This window comes from Pieris napi, chromosome 23 (genome assembly GCF_905475465.1).
Source record: "Pieris napi chromosome 23, ilPieNapi1.2, whole genome shotgun sequence".
NCBI classification, from domain to species: Eukaryota; Metazoa; Arthropoda; class Insecta; order Lepidoptera; family Pieridae; genus Pieris; species Pieris napi.
In genome coordinates, this window is record NC_062256.1 from 5,844,239 (window position 1) to 5,867,241 (window position 23,003).

At 34.9% G+C, this 23,003-nt stretch overlaps 2 protein-coding genes across 2 annotated transcripts; both read left to right on the top strand.

Annotated features, from left to right (window-relative positions):
• The first annotated feature begins 7,726 nt into the window (after positions 1-7,726).
• LOC125061274 lies at positions 7,727-14,646 on the top strand. Its single transcript, XM_047666626.1, has 7 exons — positions 7,727-7,939; positions 8,930-9,126; positions 10,389-10,537; positions 11,246-11,391; positions 12,410-12,663; positions 13,390-13,551; positions 14,244-14,646. The coding sequence occupies exons 1-7, from the start codon at positions 7,750-7,752 to the stop codon at positions 14,490-14,492; spliced, it is 1,347 nt and encodes a 448-aa protein (XP_047522582.1). The 5' UTR covers positions 7,727-7,749; the 3' UTR covers positions 14,493-14,646.
• A 2,437-nt stretch (positions 14,647-17,083) lies between these two features.
• LOC125061275 lies at positions 17,084-20,983 on the top strand. The gene is made up of 7 exons (XM_047666631.1): positions 17,084-17,332; positions 17,804-17,997; positions 18,652-18,800; positions 18,901-19,046; positions 19,455-19,708; positions 20,208-20,369; positions 20,614-20,983. The coding sequence occupies exons 1-7, from the start codon at positions 17,143-17,145 to the stop codon at positions 20,860-20,862; spliced, it is 1,344 nt and encodes a 447-aa protein (XP_047522587.1). The 5' UTR covers positions 17,084-17,142; the 3' UTR covers positions 20,863-20,983.
• The last annotated feature ends 2,020 nt before the right edge of the window (positions 20,984-23,003 follow it).

The following is a 23,003-nucleotide window of genomic DNA, read 5'->3' on the forward strand; positions in this document are numbered from 1 at the left end:
CTATAAATATTATAGTTACAATTTCAGTTGGAAACATGGCATTGCTTGGAGGCGCCCTTTCGTTTCACCTGCTGCCATTGACTACTCGAATACCAGCACCACAATAATTCACCTTAAATGAAATGAAATAGTTTATTCTTGCAAGTAGGACTATATAAATCACTTTTACAATGTCTTCCTAAACTAGATGAAGTCGACATTTCCTAACTGACTGCCCTGAGAAGAAATGTCGAAACAAACTCGGGGGTCTTAGTCTCTTTTATAGTCCAGATAATACAATGATAAATTAATAAGTTGGTGTAAACAAATGCAGAGTATTTACTGGACTGGTCTTTGGAAGAAAGAACCAGATCGATCTGAGCAAGCCTGCGCCAGCAGACGGCTAGCATGCCCCGAATAGCTCATGCAGCTCAACCATTTTTGAGGGAGCTGCACAACCCGGTACACAACAATACCGCCAGTGGCACCATAAAAATCTGTGGGGTAAGAGTTTATGATATACCCGCATAATGTTTACACTTACAATGGATACAAAATGTATTTTTAAGGTGTACCTTAAAGCAAGGAAAATATAATGAAATTGAAAAATATAATCGTAATATAAACATTATTCACTTGGCATGTCAAAGTGTAAAATATTGTATGCAAAAGCACAAAACATGTCAGTATTGTAGAAAAAGAAAAAATGAATATGCACTAAGCACAAAACATGTCAGTAATGTAGAGAAAAAAAAAATGTAAAAAAATGAATATGCACTAAGCACAAACATGTCAATAGAATAAAATAAAATGCATATGCAAAAGCACAAGACATGTCAGATTGTAAATATGTACAACATGCAAAAAAAAAAAGAAGTGAAAGACAGCTTAAAAAAAAACACAAGCGATAGCTGTATAAGCGAGCAGCTCAATCCCAGGCGTTTCTATCATTTAAATAATCGGATATCCTGTAATATCCTTTAGTTAATAATTTTATTACATTATAACATATAAAATTCAATATTTTAATTAAAACTAGTTCTTAAAGTAAGATGTATAAGAAGATATATATAGATAGACTACAATGTCTAATTGCGATATATTAATAACAATTATTTAGATTGAAAAAAAAAAAAAAAAAAAAAAAAAACTAAACTTAACATAAACTAAAATATATCATTAAAAGGAGTCCCTTTAGGCAACGTTCCGAAGATACTGGCAGCGTTCCCCCTTTGAATTGCTAGACTAATTCTTTGTCCGAGGTAGCTGCCAGATCTTCGGTCTCCTGTGATGTCGACTAACCTTTTTGAAATTTCTTTGAAAAGCCTTAAAGCGTTAGGACCCCACGGACCAAGGGTCTCGACACCGAATGGGACAAAATCATATTCTGAGCCTAGACCCCTGTATTTGCATGCTTTATTTTTTTCAGCCGCTTCACAAGCCGCACCAGCTCTGTAGTTGGTTCCATGTAGATGGGAAGGGGCCAGCGTGTCTGAACAGGTTGCATCCCATACCAGTACCCGACCCATCTTCCATGGAATCAAACTCATACCGTCCGGTCTCTTGCCATCGTCTCTTGCAATACCACTCGGCTCAAGTATACTTGGCACGTTGACGGTGGCAAGGGAACGGCGTATGATATCGTTAAGTGCGGCATGTCTCGAGAAGCGGCCTGCACTTTTTTGGCATGACAGGCCGTGATGTCCTAACTTGTCGACATCACTGCCACAGGGACATATATGAGGAGCGCAGACCGGAACCCCAAGCCGTAGACAGGTTGCGATTCGAAGCGTGTCAGGCTCAAGAAAAGTTCCTGTATTTGTCGATGGGTAAGCTTGAAGCCAGTAGCCGGCCTCATGCGTACCCACGGCCAAAAGCCTAGCACGCGCCGAACCTGTACTACAACTCAAAAGATCGTCAAAAGTCAGTTTGCAGTGTATGTCATCCCAGCTCCTCTGTGAATTTAGAGATAATGGAAAATTTTGACCTGGGCATGCAATCAAGAAAGCGTTTCTAGCTTCTTCCAAGCCAGCAATCTCAAAGTTTGAAGGGGAAGCCCTTAAAATTTTACTTATGAGATTTGCTGAACTATGGACAGAAGATAGAAAGGCTGGCAAAGCGACACTGGAAATTTTGCGAATCCCTAAACCACCATAACGGATGGGTAGGGAAGCTTGGGTCCAAGATTGCTCGTTCAGCTGCATATTAAGAAGTGATTCTAAGCTAATTTTAATTAAGTCGTCTAATGGTGTTAAAAGATCTGGGTGATTCCAAAAGGAGCAGCAACGGAGCACATACGTAAATTTTGGGAGAAAAAGACAGAATTTTAGGATGCAAAGTGCATAATGTGGACTAATTTCAAGGAGACGGTCAGCAGAATTTTGAAATTTAGTAATTGAAGTATGAATATAATCAGAGATAGATTCATTAAAAATTGGAGAACCTAAAAGGTAAAAGGAATTCCTGTTAACTATTTTAATGTTTGGAGCCAAAATTTGAATTTTTTTTTTTACATCATTTAAATTTATGTCGCAGTTATTTATGAAAAGTTCGCATTTGTCAAAATTAAGCTCCAAACCAATGGCTTCAAATTTATTTTTGATTAAAAGAAGGTCCGAAAACACAGTATCCACATCACCTCCTAGGGTTCCGTCGTCCAAATACCAAACATTGAAATTAGAATTTAAATTTTTGATTATCGGATTTATAGCCAAACTAAAAATTGCAGGCCCAAGGGGATCACCCTGTTGACAACCTACTTCCGAGGAAAGTTCATTAGAACGATATAACAATTTAGTTGGATCAGCGTAACTGAGAAGAAGATAATTGTATATTTCCGGTATATGTTGTTTTATTTCAGTCAGCAGGGTATCCCTATTCACCGAATTAAATGCATTTTTCACATCAATTTTGAGCAACACGTCTGGCTGTCCGTGACTTAGGAAAGAGCGTAGGGCATGGACGGCTGCCTCACACCCTCCTTTCACACCGAAGCCTAACTGTACAGGTTCAAATTCTGAATTTAATTTTGGTAAAATATGTCGAACAGCAATTTTGGAAGCCAGACGTCGTAGTGTTGATCCAACAGCAATTGGTCTCACCCCTCCGTCCTTTTTAGTGAGGGCAATGAGGTTCGCGCCGAAAAGAATGGGAACAATTTCTGTATTTACATCCCCGGAATACATAAAATTTATTAATTTTGTGATCGAGTTAATAAGTTGCTCGCCTGCATCACCCACAGAATGCGATGTTAAATCTTTTAAATGTTGGGGTGAGATACCATCCAATCCTGCAGCCGAACCTGGTTTAAAAGATAAAATTGCATCAGTTACATCTTTGTTTCGAATTTTAAGGCATGCTTGTCCTGCTGTTGGTGGGTCGAGAAAATATGGGTTTACTGGAGCTGGGGGATGTTTTGTCCGTAATGCCTCAAGGGTGTCAGGGGTATCTGGTGATAGCACGTCATTGGAGAACAAAAGGCGAGCGGCACCTTTAAGATCTCCGTCACAAATTTTGTTCTCGATGAGTTTTTTGCGATTAAAAGGGGCATCATGTTTAATTAGAGGTGCGGGAGAAGGTGAGGAACTTACAGCACAGTTATTCTTTATCTTTTGTGTCAGGGATAAATTCGGTTCATCAGTTTTTATTATGTGTAGTGTACTGTATGAAAATAAAAACAGGTTCTGCCAGTCTTGAGTACAATTGCTTATATAACATTTCTGGATTAATTTTGACAAATGTGTAGCAACAGTTATTCGAGCTCCTCGAGGGATTCTTTTAACAATGGGTACATTATTTTTCAAATGGCTAAGTAATGTATGGAAAGAAGTTGGAGCGTTGGCTACAGAAACAGAAGTAGGCGCACTCGGAATAATGGGAAGGATTTCTAAAAGTGAACTGGTTTGGCTAATACAGTTCCTGTGTGTTTTAGTAATGTGTATTTTGAGGCCTTTCAAAGATTTGAAAGACTTGTTGCAAAATGTACATATATGGGACGCGTTCGACGTGCCATCACAAGATAGGGTCACGGCCTGCATTCACAACAGTTAAGTACTTACATAAAAAAAACAATAACTTAAAACAAATTTAAAAACACAAAAAAAAAATAAATACTTAAAACAAATTTAAAAATACAAAAAAGTAACTTAAAAAGGACACTGATAACAAAAAATAGGTCAAAGTCAAAAATAAAAATTAAGGCTGCTGGTTTTGGTAACAGAACGCATTCGTGGTTTCGTCACAGGATGGACTTGCAATTGGACGTTGCCTTAGCAACCGCGTAGGCAAAAAAAGGAGCACAAACACAAGCAAAAGCGGGAGCACAGAGAAAACAGGAGAGTTCAGGTTTAGGAGGAAACAATGCTCGTCTGGCCACTATTCATTGGTCCATTTCACAAACTTTGCACAACACAAATTTTTTCTCATCTCATGTTTTTTTGTAATTTAAATTTTTATTGAATTTGTTTACTTCCATGTAATATTTGTTTACTTCCATGCAATTTCGCAACATATTCCATTTATAATCATTAATATATATTTCTAAATTCTTATAAATACAATTTTTGATGTTGTCACTTTCTGCTTAATAATTTGCACGTTAATAATTTTGATTTAATAAAAAATTTAAATTTCTTAAGGGGAAGTTTACGAACATCCATAGGAAGTTTATTGTAAAAGCGTATTACATTGACCCATGAACGAGTTGCTTATTCTATGAAGGCGAGTAGCATGAACTGTTAAATTATTTTTGTTCCTAGTATTTCGGGAGTGAAGATCAGACAATTTGACAAAATCCGGTTCGTTTTTGTGAACATAAAGTAAATTTTCAAAAATATATTGTGAAGTTACAGTCAGAATGTTTATCTCTTTGAATTTCTCTCGGAGAGAAACTCTAGGACCTAAGTTATATATAGGGCGGACAGCTCTTTTTTGTAATAAGAAGATTGTATTAATATCCGCACAGTTTCCCCAAAGGAGAATGCCGTACGTCATCAAGCTATGAAAATAACTGAAATAAACAATTCTGGCTGTATCCACATCAGTAATTTGTCTAATTTTCCTTACAGCATAAGCAGCTGAACTGAGCCTTCCAGACAATTTGTTAATGTGTGGGCCCCACTGTAGTTTAGCGTCAACAGTAATGCCAAGAAAAACAGTTGACTCAACAGGTTCCAACTCTACTCCATTCAGTTGTACATTGGTGCTTAACTGTCTCACATTAGGCGTAGAAAATTTTATTAATTTAGTTTTACTTGAGTTCAAAAGCAGATTATTAACATTAAACCAATGGACAACCTTAGATAGTGCCAAATTAACTTGGTCAAAATTTTCAAGTTGACGCTTAACTTTAAAAACAAGCGAAGTGTCATCCGCAAATAATAGGATTTTGTGATCATCCCTTACACAAAAAGGTAAATCATTGATATAGATAAGGAATAAGAAAGGACCTAGAATTGAACCCTGCGGAACACCCATAGTTACCACAGATCCTTTTGATTTTTTGCCATTAATATCTACACTTTGTATTCTATTGTCTAAATATGAACTGAGAAGTCTAAGAGCCTTATTTCTAATGCCATAGTGGTGTAGTTTCTTGATAAGTGTGTCATGGCAAACACAGTCAAAAGCTTTGGACAAGTCACAGAATATGCCTAAAGCATCCTGTGAATTCTCCCAAGCCTCGAATACATTTTTGAGTAGTTCCACACCGACCCTTAGTAAATCCAAATTGTTTGGAGTGAAAAAGATTCTGTCTGTTAAAATGCTTTAGCATTTGCTTTAAAATTATTTTCTCAAAAATTTTGCTCAGTGTAGGCAAAATTGAGATAGGGCGAAAATTCGTAGGATCGGTTGTACTACCAGATTTGAAGAGTGGAATCACCTTGTTATTATAAATAACCCTCATTATAAAGCTAGATTAATCTTCAAGATTTCTCCTTTAATTAAAAAAACATTATAATTATATTTAAATACTTATGTAAGTATCGCTCTAATCAGTGGATTAACGTTAATAAATGAACGATAAAACAGTTTTGTTCATTATGCTGATTATTACACAGTGCGTCTGTATGAACGCGATGAACTACTGAACAGATATTTATACGTCAAACTGCTCAAGAAGTTTGCCGGTATCTGTATCTACTTTATTATTTATTAGCACTTGACACTTGAACCCCACTGCCCAAGAGTCAACTCCAAAGGAAACAAAACCAAAGTTGGAGGAAAGTTTCTTATCAACCGTTTATGATTATGTTATTGTATTATTATGTAAATGTTTCAATGTTAAAGACTTTTTTCCATATACTTAACAGCTAAGTAGGAAGTTCTTGTTTAGCATTTCTATTGATAACACTCTGATAATATTTACACGAAGGCTAATTTGCATGATTGATGTTTCTAATCATCATTATTGTTTCCCTCGTCTACATTTGATTCGATTTACAAGCATTTTAATCTTATCTTTTTTTAATACTAGCTGTGCCCTGCGATTCCATCCGCATTCATTTGGTCATAGAACGATGTTCTATAGCATAATGCTTCTCGGTAAGAGTTTTAATTGCAAAAAGAATTTTGGTATACACATAAAGCTTTTTGTAGATATTGTCTATAATTCTGTAGTACATCACTTTGCTCTAAGCCCTAAAGCTAGTTCCCGCACCGCCCGCGATTTTGGATTTTTAATTGGTTTTTCACACATTGGGTGTGAAACTATGGAATTACGATATAACTATCTATCATACTTTCATAGAATCCTATTTTTTTTTAAATATTCTATAGCCTATGTTCATCAGGGATAACGTAGGGTTCTAAACGTGAAATAATTTTTTATGTTAGTTCTATATTTTTGGAAGCTATTTAATGGAAACAAACAATCAAATCTTTCCCATTTATAATAATATTATAATGTAGATAAGTAATTTTATTATATGTATTTAAAAAATCTTAGCCTACGCTATCTATGCATTAAATAAATAACATATAAAACTCAATATAATATTTATTATATAACTAAAAAATCCCATTAATCAACATCAAGCTAAATTGGGTGATGGTGATTAAGGGAGCGTTCAAGTATCATGTAACGAATTTGGGAAGGGGGGGAAACCGTTACGATGCGAACGATAACGAAACGTTTCCTTTTGCAAAACGTTACGATGCTGAGAAACGGTACAAAGATACCGCCAAAACCAATATTTTCTCTTTTCTTCAGACATCCTTTCTAAGCAATGTCATAGACGGCTACAAATTATTAGACAGAAAAGACCATTTGTGGACTACAAATGTAGATATTAATGGATCATGGAGCGTTTGCTGAATAACTGTACATTTAATCTGAAATCAGATTCCACAAGTACATGCGACCTTCAAATAAGACGGACAGTAATGCATCTCATTATAGATTGACCAGTATTTGGAGCCGCCAGATGCGACCTGTAGAAACAAATCGATATTAAGGCAGTCGATATTATTAGCAGTTACCCGATGAGGCTCCAGTTTTTTTTCCGCTATCTCTTTTATTTCATCTTCCCAAGTTTTCGGTGGGCATCCTCTCTTTCTTTTCTTCTCTTTTTCTTTCTAGCCCTTCGACATACTCCAATCTTTTTTATTAACGTTATTAAAAATAAATTAAAACATGTAATTAAAAAGTTTTACGGGTATTCATAATTATCGTATCTTATCATTTTAATCCATATCTTTAAAAACACAATGCTATCATTCTATGATTGTCATTATTCTTTGGCCAAAGAGCTGGCCAAGACCTAATTCAAGATGAAATTTGTTCTGCTTGTCACGTTGTTTGTGGTGGTGTCTTCGATCCCAACAGAGTTGCCATATCCAGATGAACTGGTCTATAAACTCGGGGAAGAGGAATTTGAGGACTATGTTGATAAGTGGATAGAATACCAACAACGTAAATGGACCAATGCGTCCGAAGCAACAACCACAAGCGCCAGGAGTGGTGAGTTTTTTTTTTTTTTTAAAGACAATTCACACCAATTGACCTAGTCCCATGCTAAGCTGGTGAAGCTTGTGTTATGGGTACTAGGCAACGGATATACATACATATAAAAGATAGATAGACATATAAATACATATTTAAACACCCAAGACCTAAGCTCAACACCAAATGCTCATCACATCGATGTTCGTCTCAGCCGGGGATCGAACCCGGGACCCATGGATTCGCAGTCAGGGGTACTAACCACTAGACCAATGAGTCGTCACGTAGTACTTTAAGCTACTTAATAATATCTTCAGGCATTTCATATACATATCATGGTTCCCGTATCTCTGTCGTAGAACAAAGACTTCTTATATATTTAAAAAAAAATCTTTTTAGGTCAGGGCCTCAGATTTCTGTATCTGTTTCATGATCATTTGTTTATTTAGGCAAGTTGGTGATCAGCCTTCTGTGCCTGACGCACGCCCTCGACTTTTTTAGTTTACGGCAAGCCGATTTCCGCGCGATGTTATCATTAACCGTTCGAGCGAATGCGCACATAGAAAGAAAGTCCATTGGTGCTCAGCCGGGGATTAAACCTACGACCTCAGGGATGAGAGTCGCACGCTGAAGCCACCAAGCCAACACTGCTCACCTTATATCTTTTAAATTAAAATAAATACAAAGATTAATCAGTTCTTATCACTCACGTAGGGTTCATGCATGCATTGTCCGACTAACCAATCCAAAAAAATCTAATTGGATTTTTTTTGATTGCTGATTGCATTTACAAATATCGTACATAATTATGACAGAATGTTTCCATTTTCAATCCTTTTTACGTGTTTTCTGATGAAGAAAGAGAAAGAAGAAATATATGATCATCATTAATTTGTTGAATTTAATAAGTTTACAGCTTACAAATGCAGCTAAACAATTGTTTAATATCTCTTTCATAGGGATCTCCATGCTTACGATCTAAGATGATCTTTAATTACCCCTTTTCAGGATGCACTTTAAACGTGCGCAATGACTTCTCAAATCCACAGCCAGTTTTCATACACAGATGGTTGAACAACTACCTAGCACCACATGGCAACTCGGGACAAGTTCGCCTAAACAGTGGAGACGAAATTATTGTCGCATGTACTGGATCAGGACGTCAAATACGTCACCCTAATATCATATCCAATGTTGCAGTTGCAGTAAGTACCATTACGGATAATAATCATAGCTTCCCCTGTGTAACACTGATAGACTCTTGCCAATGTTTTATATCACACATCTTAAAATGAGGACAATCAAATACTTATAAAATATGTTTATTATGGAACATAAGATACAGGTATCACTTATTCCACGTAATTAAATTTGAATCGGTAGACATCCCTACTCATCGGCAAAGAAGACAGAGGGTGTAGGCCGAGAGAAAAAGCTCTCGGTACTCTTTTAAAATAGCAAATCATCAAACAACACTTATTTTAAAACAAATATCGCAAATTAATTAGAAGTAGCCTGTCTAGCACTAGTCCCAGGCCCTTTTATCAACTAGATAATCGTTAACTTTATATAGCCTTTTTACAAAGCTTTTCTTTAATACATTTCTTAAATTTATTAAAAGGCAGAGATAAAATATATATATGAAAATATGTTACACATACTACATAGAAAGGATGACATGAGAACTAAAAAGCACAGAACTAACCATATCCATGAAACTTCCTCACAATCGAGTAGCCCCCAATATCGCAGCACAAACCTCTCAAGGGGACTCTTTGTATTGAAGAAGACCCATGGGTCCGCCAAGCATCCGCGAATATACACAGTAAATACATAACATAATTAGGTAGGAATATAACAAGCAGAAGAAAACAATAATAAACAATTAACAATGAAAGGTCTCTATGGAGTTGCTGTAATTTTCCACCGAGTCATTTTTCACAGTTTTATTGTATCTGTTTCTTTAATCGCTTTTCTTTTAGAGCAGGTTGGCCTTTTACGCCGATGGTTAGGTCTAAGACCTGTTTTCCCAAGTTTTCTAGGCCGGTTTTCTCACCAAACATCTTCGCCGTATCAAATAATAGAGGAGCTACAACCTTTTATGTCCGGGCACCAGATTTCTTTCTCATCCGATTCTGTGCCTGACACAGAAGTGTAAGGAATGTCATTCCATGTTTTACTTCACCGTTGCAGCGAGTGTTAAATTTTTATAGAACAGTGGGCAAACGGGCAGGAGGCTAAGTGACCGCCGCCCGTGGACAATCTCAATGCCAGAGGGCTCGCGAGTGCGTTGCCGGCTTTATTAGCTGGCTTTTGAAGATTTGTTCGAACTTTTTGGCCCACGAAATTTTTAGCAGTAATACCTTTGAATGATGATTCGCCGAGGATGACAGTACAGAGTTTCCCCTGCCAGTTAAAAGCATGAAGTTTGTCGCAATCGATATATTATCTAATCAACATATTTCAGACGGCAAGATGTGTGAACAATAACCTCGTTTCCGGTGCAGGTTGGTTAAACGGAAATCGAGCTTTCAGACAATTGACATGTAGTGACCACTCCACTAGTCAAGCCGTCGAGACAAATGAAAGATGTTATGGCAATAATGTTGTTATAAGGTAAATTTAATTATGAAGGTTTATAGAGAGAGCTATTTTATCTAATATATAAAATTCTCGTGTCACAATGTTTGTTCCCATACTCCTCCCAAACGGCTCGATCGAATCTCATTAAATTTATATGCATATTCAGTAAGTCTGAGAATCGGCTACTATATATCTTTCAAGTGATAAGGGGTGTCCACCCCAAAATTTTATTTTTTTGTTTCTTAGACAATTTTTTTGTTTTTATTTTTTTATGATACAGCATACAAAATTACATACAACCCTAATTTTCATCAAAAAAATTACCTAAAAATTAAAAATTTTTTTGGAGTGGACTACCCTTAACATTTAGGGGGATGAAAAATAGATGTCTGATTCTCAGACATACCCAATATGCACTCGAAATTTCATGAGAATCGGTCAAGCCGTTTCGGAGGAGTTTAACTACAAACACCGCGACACGAGTATTTTATATATTAGAAAAACATGTTTCCTAGAAGTAATATACATGACAACGTTTTCCAGGTCATCTAGTACTTTAAATGTTTAATGAACTTTATTTCTCATTACAAAAAAAATATTTTTATTTACATGAGAAACTTAATATAATATAAATATATGAACTTGTATTTCAAACGTAATAGATCAAGTCTTATATAAAAATAATCAACTATAAAATTAAAAAAATATTCACATGTTTAATTTATTTTATTTTTATTCTAGAGTCGGATACGTCGTGAACAACGTGTTCTATCCAACTTATTGGTCATGCTACGACAAGCGCCGTTTCGAAGTGCTGTATGTTTGGTATCCACAAAATCCAACCAACTCTGTTCCTCAGACTGGCGTTGACCGACCTAACTGGATGGGTAAGGTTTTTGATACAATAATATACGGCGGCTTAAAGGCTCTGATAATTGCCCTTATTTGAATTGACAACCCATCAGGAAGAAGCAACCCTATCATATAATCCTTCTGTACTTTTAATATTTGAATCACACGCCGTGTTCATAATCTCCGAGCTGCCCTGCGATTCTGTAACTCACTTTTCGAACTCACACAGCGGTTTTCGCATCGGCGGTCGCTCTCAAATCAGTCGTGAAGCAGTGATTTTATGATTTGGCATTCTGAAAAGGTGGGAGCTTGTAGTTTATTGTTTATCAGAATGCCAAATCATAAAATGACTGCTTCACGACTGTTACAGAATCGCAGGGCTGCCCAGGTTAACTAGGTGGTTAAGAATACTTGATAGTATCTAATGTCTGTCTTCTGTGCATATGTGAAATTGTGGCCCCATGAAAACATCCGATCGAATGCCACCCTCATTTATGTATCCTGTTTGGAAATGAAAAGCACACAAGTGGGCTACGGTTACAAACAAAAGAAAAGTGTCAGTCGTTGAACCACGGGACAAGTTCTAGTTGAACAGTTGAGGTACTACTCGTGGTGACTGGTCGAACTTGAATTCGTGTATGCGGTGATGTTAGTTATTTGCGTATTGTTCCCACGAGAATGTAAGTGCGTGCTCCCATTTCACCATGCCTACTGCTGATAGAGGACACATCTTTGTTTTTAATTTTGGTTTTTATTATTAATTACTTAAGATGTCATGTGGAACATGTGTAATGGTTGCAGCTCCTTACAAACATTGTGTAAAACAAAAAACTTGGCGTTTAACAAGAGTGGCGGAGAGTTTATTGCCAGTTCTTCTCGTCCGTTCTACACCCTTGATTTGAGAACTGGAAGTTAATGTAAAATCAAACGAAACATCTAGCATTTAATATGTATTTCTTTATTGACGTTCAAAAGTTTACATGAACCTAAATGAATAAATGATTTTGAATTTTGTGGGGTAGACTAGATTTCTTAACACTTGCCAAATTACAGCTGGGAACTTCTTTCCGGGAGTGAATATCAACAACCTTTACACGAGGAATCGCCAGCGCGAAGCAATAGCCAGGTCGGTTGGTAACAACATGGTCGATAGATACGTGACCAATCAGCAGTTTCTGTCACGTGGTCACCTCATTGCTAAGAGTGACCAAGTCTTCGCTACTGGACAGCGCGCAACGTTCTACTTCGTCAACGCTGGTCCTCAATGGCAACCGTTTAATGGTGGAAATTGGAACAGTCTCGAATTGGTAACTTTTTTATTCTTTCAAATTATGTTTTCGTAAAAGTTTCGTCACAATTTTAATAATGAGCAAGTACCTTGTTTTTGAATTCATATAAATCCGTTTAAATGTTTTTAAATATTAGCTTTATCGAACGGATAGATGTAATATTATGGGTGAGATTGAGAAACGATCTCTCACCCCGCGACGCCCCAAGCCGAAGTTCGAGTCTCACAGGAGACGCCATTGCGCTAGTCGAGGGAAAAACGCCCATTCAGGATGAGCTACGCTCGCCAAAACAGCCCGAGCAGCCCTGCGATTCTGTAACTCTAATAAACAATAAACTACAAGCTCCCACCTTTTCAGAATGCCAAATCATAAAATGACTGCTTCACGACTGATTTGAGAGCGACCGCCCATGCGAAAACCGCTGTGTGAGTTCGAAAAGTGAGTTACAGAATCGCAGGGCTGAGTTTTAAAGGCCCTTAGACGAACAGCGAGATTCCATTAAAAAAAAAAGAAACGATACTTAGAGCCAACTTTGACTCTCCTATGTCAAAATCCAAGAATTTAGCGGTATCGTTTCTGAAATTCCCCTCAAAGTAATGTTATTCTTATTGTGGCCCAATATTGTGTGTATATTATATAAATTAATCAGTTATTAACATTTATTTATTATTATTTTTAAAATAGTATAGTGTACAGACTCGCCCATACCCACGCTGTAAGTAAAAGCTATAAAAATATTTACAGAACCTTCGTGATCGCATTGCCCGTGCGGGTTACCACACAACAATTTACACGGGTACGTTTGGGGTCACACAACTCCGTAACTCCGCTGGCCGTTACGTTGACCTATTTCTTGACAACACTGGCAATAATCGCAGAGTGCCAGTTCCCCAATACTTCTACAAGGTATTATACTATCTTAGTTAATATTTTTAAAAAAATGTGTGCGTGTACTAGGTGTACACACGTAAGAAGTGAAACTTCTTTATGACCTTATTTTTCGAAAAATGATCTACTATATGCAACTTTACAGAAATTGGTTAAATAAAGCTAAATTAGATAAAGTTTAACAAAAGGCTTTTATTATCATAGACATGAATACAAATACAATTATTTCATTTTAACTTATTACTGTACTACTACTAGTACTAAGATTATTACAGAATTTCATTAATTGTAATAGAATTATTAGTATTTCTATCATTGTTATCGTTATTATATATTTTTGTTACTAATGGCTTCGAATCTCTTCGGATCAACAGTGGTAGGAACAAGAAAAAGATGGCGCGTAACCGAAAAATGTGACAAATGTGTGTAAATTTTTTTCCAACGCCGATAAAGAAGTTTGACTTCAAAAAGCAACATGGCGCGTAACCTGCTACAAAATTTCTCCCATACGTCGATAAAGAAGTTTCACTTCAAAAGATGGCGCGTAACGGAAAAATGTGACGCGTAACGAAAAAATGTTACACTAAATTTTTTTCCAACCCCGATAAAGAAGTTTCACTTCAATAAATAATCATTGGACAATCTAATTAGAATAATATAGTATTTCCTTGATGTTCGTATTACCTATATAAATTAAAATCTTATTCCAGGTTGCATATGATGCAAATAGACGCATTGGAACCGCTTTTATCGGTATCAACAATCCATACTACACATTAGCTGAGGCCCGAGCTCTGCAGTTCTGCACAGACAGGTGTCGGAATAACAACGCGTTCAGCTGGCTCAGATGGCAACCAGATCGAGTGGACATTGGTTACAGCTTCTGCTGTACTATCGCTGATTTCAGACGACGAGTGCCGCACCTGCCAGCTTTTACTGTGAACGGGTTACTGTCATAAATAAACAACAAATACCCCTGTTAAAATTAATAGTTATGTCATTTTTCGGCAAGAAATACACAAAAAGATTTTTGGCATTGTGTGCATCCCTTGTAAAATATAACGTCTGGTATTAGGCCGCCGTTGGCTGTATATAAATAAAATTATTTACATTTTTAAACAAGAAATATATATTTTACTGAGTGAACTGTTTTATTGAATTTACCCAAAAATGAGATTTAAATAGATGTATTTTTCTCTTAAGTAAAATATTAAAAACTATTACTTATTCCCATTTGTATCTGAAATGATAACCTCATCTTGAGCACTGTTAAAATATTAGGAAAATTCTTACTAATTTTTTCATTAACTAAAACTAGAAATATTAATTCATTAACTAAAACTAGAAGGATCAATTCTATTATTTTGTACAATAAACAACTTAGTCTCCTCAAAACTAAAGTGAAAATTAAATTATACTAGCGGATCCGATAGACGTTTTAAAAATATCTAATAATGTAAATCATTCTCGACTCCAATTGAAAACACAAAAAATTTCATCAAAATCAGTCGAGCCGTTTAGGAGTTTAATAACGAACACAGGCACAGAAGATTTTTATATATATACTACCTGTTTTTTTGCTGAATAGATAAATAACCTAGACACCGGGCTGGTTTGTGAATCTAAACCATCGCTTACAAAAAGATTCATTCAAATCGGTCTAGCCGTTTAAGAAGAGTTCAGTGACAAAAACACGTACAGTAAAATTATATATATAAAGGATAATGAAATTATATGTAAAAATGTTATAGGAGGTAGGAGCTCAATTTTAATTCCATACTAATATTATAAAAAATAAATAAGTGGCGCTACAACCTTTTAAGGTCTGGGCCTCAGATTTATGTATCAGCCTTGCGATTCTGTAACTCACTTTTCTGATAAGGAGGGAGCTTGTAGTTTATTGTTCAGATCAGATCAGAAGGCCAATCGTAAAATGACTTCTTCACGACTGATTGGAGCGCGACCGCCGCTGCGAAAACCACTGTGCGAGTTCGAAAAGTGAGTTACAGAATCGCAAAACTGTTTCATGATCAATCTACTAGGCAAGTAGGCTAGTTCATGAGGAAGGTTTGGTGCTGGTGCGAAGCCGGAGAGCATCGCTCGTTTAATTTTAATGTTCAATTTAAAAATAAAATTAAAAAGGTCAAACAACAACGTTTATGTTATCTTATTCAATTATTAGTATTGATAAAAGCGATCCCGTATAATCTCGCTGATTTGTGGCTTTGCTACGTTTTTTGTTTTCGTAAGTAATTTTTTTTTGAGAAAGATTTATTACTAACTTACTAAATATAAAGTTCTTTTTACGCCATTAAACACATCTTTACATATAATTAAGTACTTAATAATTAAAAGGATAGGTAACAATAAAATAATTTTAATCCAACAAAGAAAGCAATAAAAACTTACTAAAATTTGTTGAGCAACACTTAAGGTAGTATAAGTTATACACTTATAATAACTGTGCACTTGACACACGCCGTCGTTTTTGTAGATTTCCCCACGATGTGTAAAGCGGGCCATAGACGGACCGCATGTTGCAGTCAAGACCGACTGCAATATGCGGTCGCCGCACGGCGATCTGCAGTTTCCAAACTAAATTCATATTCGCAATACACGGAAGTTGTAGTAAATATGCCTAAGATCGATATCTGTATAAGTTTTATTGATAATATTCCTTAAATAGCTTATCCATTGCTCGCGAATTAGTTCAGGTACAACCTGACTCAGGTCCTTTTTTAAGACTACGGCATAACACTGTTACCTTACGATTTTTCCTTCATCATACAGTAATCACACTTGCATGCAATTAAGCCGAAAATAAAATCCATAGATGCATATTCATGGAGCGATAAATATCCAATATCTTGAGACAATGAAAGATTATTGCATTATTTATTTATTTATTTTATTTATTAACACTTCGTTGCATTACAACATAACAATTTAACATAATTAAATATAAAGGAGGGCAACTGCCGGGCTTATCGCTTTCGAGCGATCTCTTCCACTGTAAGACAAGAAAAAATTAGATAAGGTAGGCAAGAATTGCAAAAATACATATTACATATATGTAGTTATTAAAAAAAACTAAACAGGAACAAGGATATTGATAGGATTTCAAGGATATAGTTTTCGGAAGAGCGTTAGCTATAGTTATGGGCTCCCAAAAATTTTAAATGATTTTTGATCCATTATATTTAAATAACTAAATTATTAACCTGTTTTTTTGTATTTAACAAAAAAGCTGTGATAAAAAAGGTTTGATAGAATTAAAATATATTAAAAAGACGTATAATTAAAACTTAACTTGGAAGATATTATTAACATTTATATTTTGTCAAGGGTAGGAATAATTATTTGTAATAAATTTTATAAATAAGAGACGAGATAGAACTATCTACTAATTCCTATAAAAACTAATCAATCAGTAAAGGAATTCTGCCGACTGGATATCTTTCACAAATATTAAAATGCAAATACCTTTATCTTTTATCAATTTAATCTCTGTCTATAAATATAAAAGTCTTTCCTATCTCAAAGTCAGCAGAAAACTGAAAGGCTGGTCTACGGACCACTTTTCAAATCAACCATTAACGGAAAGCAAAAATGAAGATTGTGGTACTTTTCACGCTCTTTGTGGCGATATTCTCGCTACCAGCGGAAATGCCACATCCAGAGGAAATGGTTTTCAAGCTTGGAGAGGAAGAGTTTGAAGACTACTTGGATAGGTGGTTGGAAAAAGAGCAAAGCAAATGGCATAATATCTCTGACGCACAAACCACGAATGCTAGAAGTGGTAAGTCATTAAAAGTTTGGATTTTAGTATTTCTCAGACTCAATCATTAAATTTTAATAAGAAATATACAATTAAAAAAAATATTAAAAATAAAAATAAGATAAAAAAATATATATATAAAAATATAAACATTAAAAAAAAAATTATAATTGTTGATTTATTTATATAAAAATATATAAATCAATAATTATAAAGTATCCTTGATTGTCCAAACATTTTGGAGCGTTGCGACGTTTCACGTTGTTACGCTGTCGTAGAAATCTGAGCTCGGGTGTCACCAGTACCGTCTAACAGGAGCCTAATTAAATATTTAATTGTCTATACTGGAATTAATATTTCATTGAAATAAATATTAGATCCAATTATATTAACTGGGTAATCCCGAAAATCTTATTATTTTGATATAGTCGTTCCCTTTATCTGCTCTACTTTGTGCTTTGTCTTGTAAAATCACTAATTATAAATTTTAAGGTTGTTCACTGAACGTGCGAAAAGATTTCGCCAGCCCCCAACCAGTATTTATCCTTAAAAAGATAAACAATTATCTAACTCCAGACGGTAATTCTGGAGTAGTTCGTTTAAAAACTGGCGATGAAGTTATAGTCGGTTGTAATGGCCGTCAAATACGTCATCCAAATATTGTTGCAACTAATATGGCTGTTGGTGTAAGTACAAAGATTATAAACTCTAGTCAAGTCAAGTCAAATCATTTATTTCAATTAGACCATCTAAAATGACACTTTTGAACGTCAAAAAAATATATAAAGAAGATTCTAGTTGCCCCTTCCAAAAGGTAGTTTCGTGTGGAGAAGAATGGGCAAGAAACTCCACACTTACTCTTTTAAAATAGGTTTACAATATTTTGTTACATTTGTTTAATAATTATATGGGAAGACAATGTATTCTTAGAATAAACTACTATACTAAAAAAGTTAGTATACATGTTCCTCACATATTTACAAATATCGAAACCGTAGAATATTAACATTAAAGAGTAATAAAAATATTAAAAAAACACAACATAACAGTGTGTGAGATACAAAAAAAAATAATAATAATTACATTTGTAGCATTATAAATTAAAAAAAATATAATAATAATAATAACAAAAATATGTTAAAGCAAATTGTAGAAGTAGACATAGTTTGTTATGCTTTAATAATTATTCCGTACATTTATTCCGAGGTCATTTCTATCATCCAAGAATATAATCAGCTTAAACAATACGAGTTTTAAGTTATAAACTTACTTTCAATAATTTTTCAGCGTTTTAAGAAAATAATTTAAACTGAATTAAAAACTGCTACTTTTTCTAACAGACTGTAAGGTGTGCTAATAGCAATCTTGTCACGGCTCCGGGTTTGCTGAATGGAAACCGGGCTTTTGGTCTATTGACATGTAACAGTAATGTTAATAGTGAGGCCGTGGAGACAAATGAAAGATGTTATGGCAATAATGTTATTATTAGGTAAGCAATCATCATCATCATCATCATCCAAGAAGGATGCTTTTTGAATCATTTTCCCTGAATTGGTGAACATCATACATTTTAATTAATTTAATTTCAGAGTCGGTTACAGTGTTAATAGAGTGTTCTACCCTCTTTATACGGTATGCTATGATAAAAAACGTTTCGAAGTTCTATATGTATCATACCCGCAAACCCCAATAAATGCTATTCAACAAACAGGAGTCAGCAGGCCCAGTTGGCAAGGTATCCCATTCAATTAAATTTAATTTTTCAGAGCGTTAACTAAACTGTAATTCTTGAAATCTAATATATAAAATTCTCGTGTCGCGGTGTTTGTGGTTAAACTCCTCCGAAACGGCTCGATCGATTCTCATGAAATTTTGTGTGCATATTGGGTATGTCTGAGAATCGGACAACATCTATTTTTCATCCCCGTAAATGTTAAGGGTAGTCCACCACAATTTTTTTTTTAATTTTTGATAAAAATTTTATTCTTTATTTTTTTATGATACAGCATTAAAAAATACATACAACCCCTAATTTTCACCCCTCTACCATCAACCCCTATTTTTTTATTAGAAATGATAAACATGGCAAAACGACGTTTGCCGGATCAGCTAGTTATAATATAAAATCACTGTTATATTTTAGCGGGAAATTTCTTCCCTGGTGTAGATATTAACAATCTATACACGCAAAACCGACATCGCGAAGCCATAGCAAGAGCAGTGGGAAATAATATGGTGGACCGATACGTCACAAGTAAACAGTTTTTGGCCCGCGGTCACCTTCTAGCGAAAAGTGAACTTGTATTTGCTGTCGGCCAACGCGCAACATTCCACTTCATCAATGCCAGTCCTCAATGGCAACCCTTCAATGGTGGAAACTGGAATAATCTCGAACAAGTATAATCATTTTTACTTTACAAAGGATTGCTTTAATAGATTCATGAGTAGCTTAACTCTCTCCTTTCCTTCTTTAATTTATAACAATAACTTTAAACTGGTCCCTTCTCTAGTCACCTCCTAGATTTGGATCAAGTATGTTTTTTTTTATGTAACAGTAGTCAAACGGGCAAGAGGCTCTCCCAATGCTAAATGATACCGCCGCCCATTGATACTCACATTTTCAGAAGGCACGCAAGTGCGTTGCCGGGCTTTTAAGAAGTTATTTTTCGCTCTTACGCTCTTTTCTTAAAGGACCTTAAGTCGAATTGGTTCGGAAATACTTCATCGGCAGTACATAGTAAGCAGCTGATTAAGTCTAACCCAACCCGAGTCTACCATCCAAGGTTGTGTTGTATATCATCTTGTTACTTGTTTATAGCTTTTAATTTATCCTTTCTACTAAAGATTACGTATAAAACATGATACTAAGAGAAGTCTTATTAAACCTTGTTTATAGAACCTACGGAGTCGCGTCGCCCAAGCGGGCTACCACACAACAGTATACACGGGAACATTTGGCGTCACTCAACTTCGTAACTCCGCCGGCCATTTTGTTGACATTTATCTCGACAACACTAACAATAGGCGCAGAGTACCCGTACCCCTTTACTTCTACAAGGTATGTTATCAATTTTAAACATTTTAATTATGCCATTTAAAATCCTATCTATTAGTGCTTATCATATCGAACGATGGCCATATTTCTTGATTAACTAAAGCTTGTATTAAAGAGATTATAAGCATTAAAGTAGCGTCTTTAAAAATTAAAATTTAATCGAATTAAAATGTATTTACATGTTACATAGTTATGTTCCAATCTTCGTCTCCTTAGAATGCTTAAGCTTACGCTAAAATGTTTTCAGGTGGTATATGATGCTAGCAGACGCATTGGTACCGCATTCATTGGTATCAACAACCCATACTATACGGTTTCTGAAGTCCGGGCTCTGCAGTTCTGTACAGACAGGTGTCGGAATAACAACGCTTTCAAATGGCTCAAGTGGCAACCAGACCGTATAGACATGGGATACAGCTTTTGCTGTACTATTAATGACTTTAGGCGACGAGTACCTCACCTTCCACAATTTCAAGTTAACGGCCTTCTGACATAAGCATCAAACACCGAGAAACCTCCCGGATATCAGACTCTAAATTACCTTTTTAGATTTCTAGAATTTTTTTAATTGAAAATTTATTATTGACATTAAATGATAATAATTATCTACATTTGTATGCAGGAAGTATTTATTTTTGAAATATACCTAAAGATTTTTATTATTTCTTATTTTATTCTCAATTTCAACCATATTATCTATACTAATATTAAAAAGAGGAAAGGTTTGATTTTTGTTTGTTTGAAATGAAAAGGCTCCGAAACTACTGGACCGATTTAAAAAAAATAGGGATGCTTACTAAAACTAAAAACTAAAAACTAATACTAAAATAATCTAACCCAAGGTGTAAAAAAATAAACAAAAAACTTCCTTAAATCGTGTGCGCTGCGAAAACTATTAATGATAGAACAAAATTATGTATTAAAATTTTTCAGGACATATCACTGTCTATAAAAAATGTCGCGACAACATGTCTCTATCTTTTATAGTCACGTCACAATAAGCGTCCTTTTATTAATTTTTTTTATTAAAATACCACCGCTATAAAAGGCTCTTTATTCGTACCTAGGGATTGGCTATTATTTGATTGACTTATTTGATTAGGGATGGCTTTTGATTGGCCTTATCAAAATAATTACCAACGTTTCACATAAGCTACAATTTAATGGCATAACCACCAAAAAGCATGGTGGATTGGTGTTCTCCTGCCGTTTCTCTTGAATAGTTTACTACTATGTAATATAACAAAAATCTTAGCCACAGCAACGCTTGGCCGAGTCTACTAGTATTTCATATTGAGGAGAGTGGGCGAGAGCTACGGGTGCAGCATAAAGCATTTCATGTTGTGTCGTGTTGCATTCATTTTCGTCCAAGTGCTTGTGTGTTCAACGTTCAAGAGTAATAATAACAAGAATATAGTAATATTTTCGCTACCCAACTTCAAAATTGTACGATGAAACGAAATGGCAATATTCCGCCTTTTGTGGAAACAGTCACAATATATACAACTTAAACCTTTAAAGCAACCCAAAAAACGCACTTTTCTCGCCCAACGATTTTCTCTTTCAGAGACCCAAGCATCTTTAACTAATTTCTTAAAAACAAACTTCTTACTATCGATTCAAAACTTTATACATTCTCCAACAATTAACAATCTTCTCAATCTGTCATATGTTGAAACCAAAAGTATTCTTCTTGTGCAACAGTAATTTTATAATAATATTGTAAGTGTTATATAGAATTTATTTCGTCAAGTAACTAAAATAATTAATATGTCAAATGGAAGAGACTAGCTTCCCACAACATAGAAAAGCCTAATGTGGGGGCTAGTGGACATATATTTTAACTATACATCCTTTTTTATAACGTGTTATAAAGCATTTTTCTTTTATTCCATAAAAATTCAAACTCATATACGACACAAGATATTAACAGTAGGCCCCGTATTCTAGAACGTCAATCAAACTAGATATGTTTAGACACATTCTTATGTTAAACATTAGCTTTAAGACTTAAATTACTTATTAGTTATTAGTCTTAAATTTTAATTAAAAGAGAATAATATATTGTTCGTCTCCGATAATATTTTCTTCTAAGATGACCTCGCATAAACCTATGATATCACGACTATTGTTATGCAGTGTTGCTTTTTGTTCAACTTTAAAATATTAATAGGGTTCGTAACGGTCAAATATTTAATGCTTATCGCGACGATACGGTAAACTATGCCCTCAAATTAAACAACGTATTTTAATAAAGGTTTCGAATTGACAATATATTACAATATTCTATATACATTTTAAATTAAAAAAATGTGAATTATACAAGTTATGTAAAAGGCTTGACATATACCTATATATGTATATATATATTGATTGTGAAATATGGCTGCGTACATTCAGGCGCTTATTTCTTTTTCTGTTAATTTTTTAATAAAGTAGGGAACCTAATATTATTTGTTTTGTATTAATTACTTTCATAAAATCATACATTAAGTCCAGTTCTAATAGCTGTAACAGGACATTTATTGCCTGTTAGGCGGTACGAAGTTTCCCGAGTCAGCTAGTATTTTATCTAACTACTATCACAAAACACATTTAAATCAATGTTAATTGCATAATTAAAAGAGATTCCAAAAC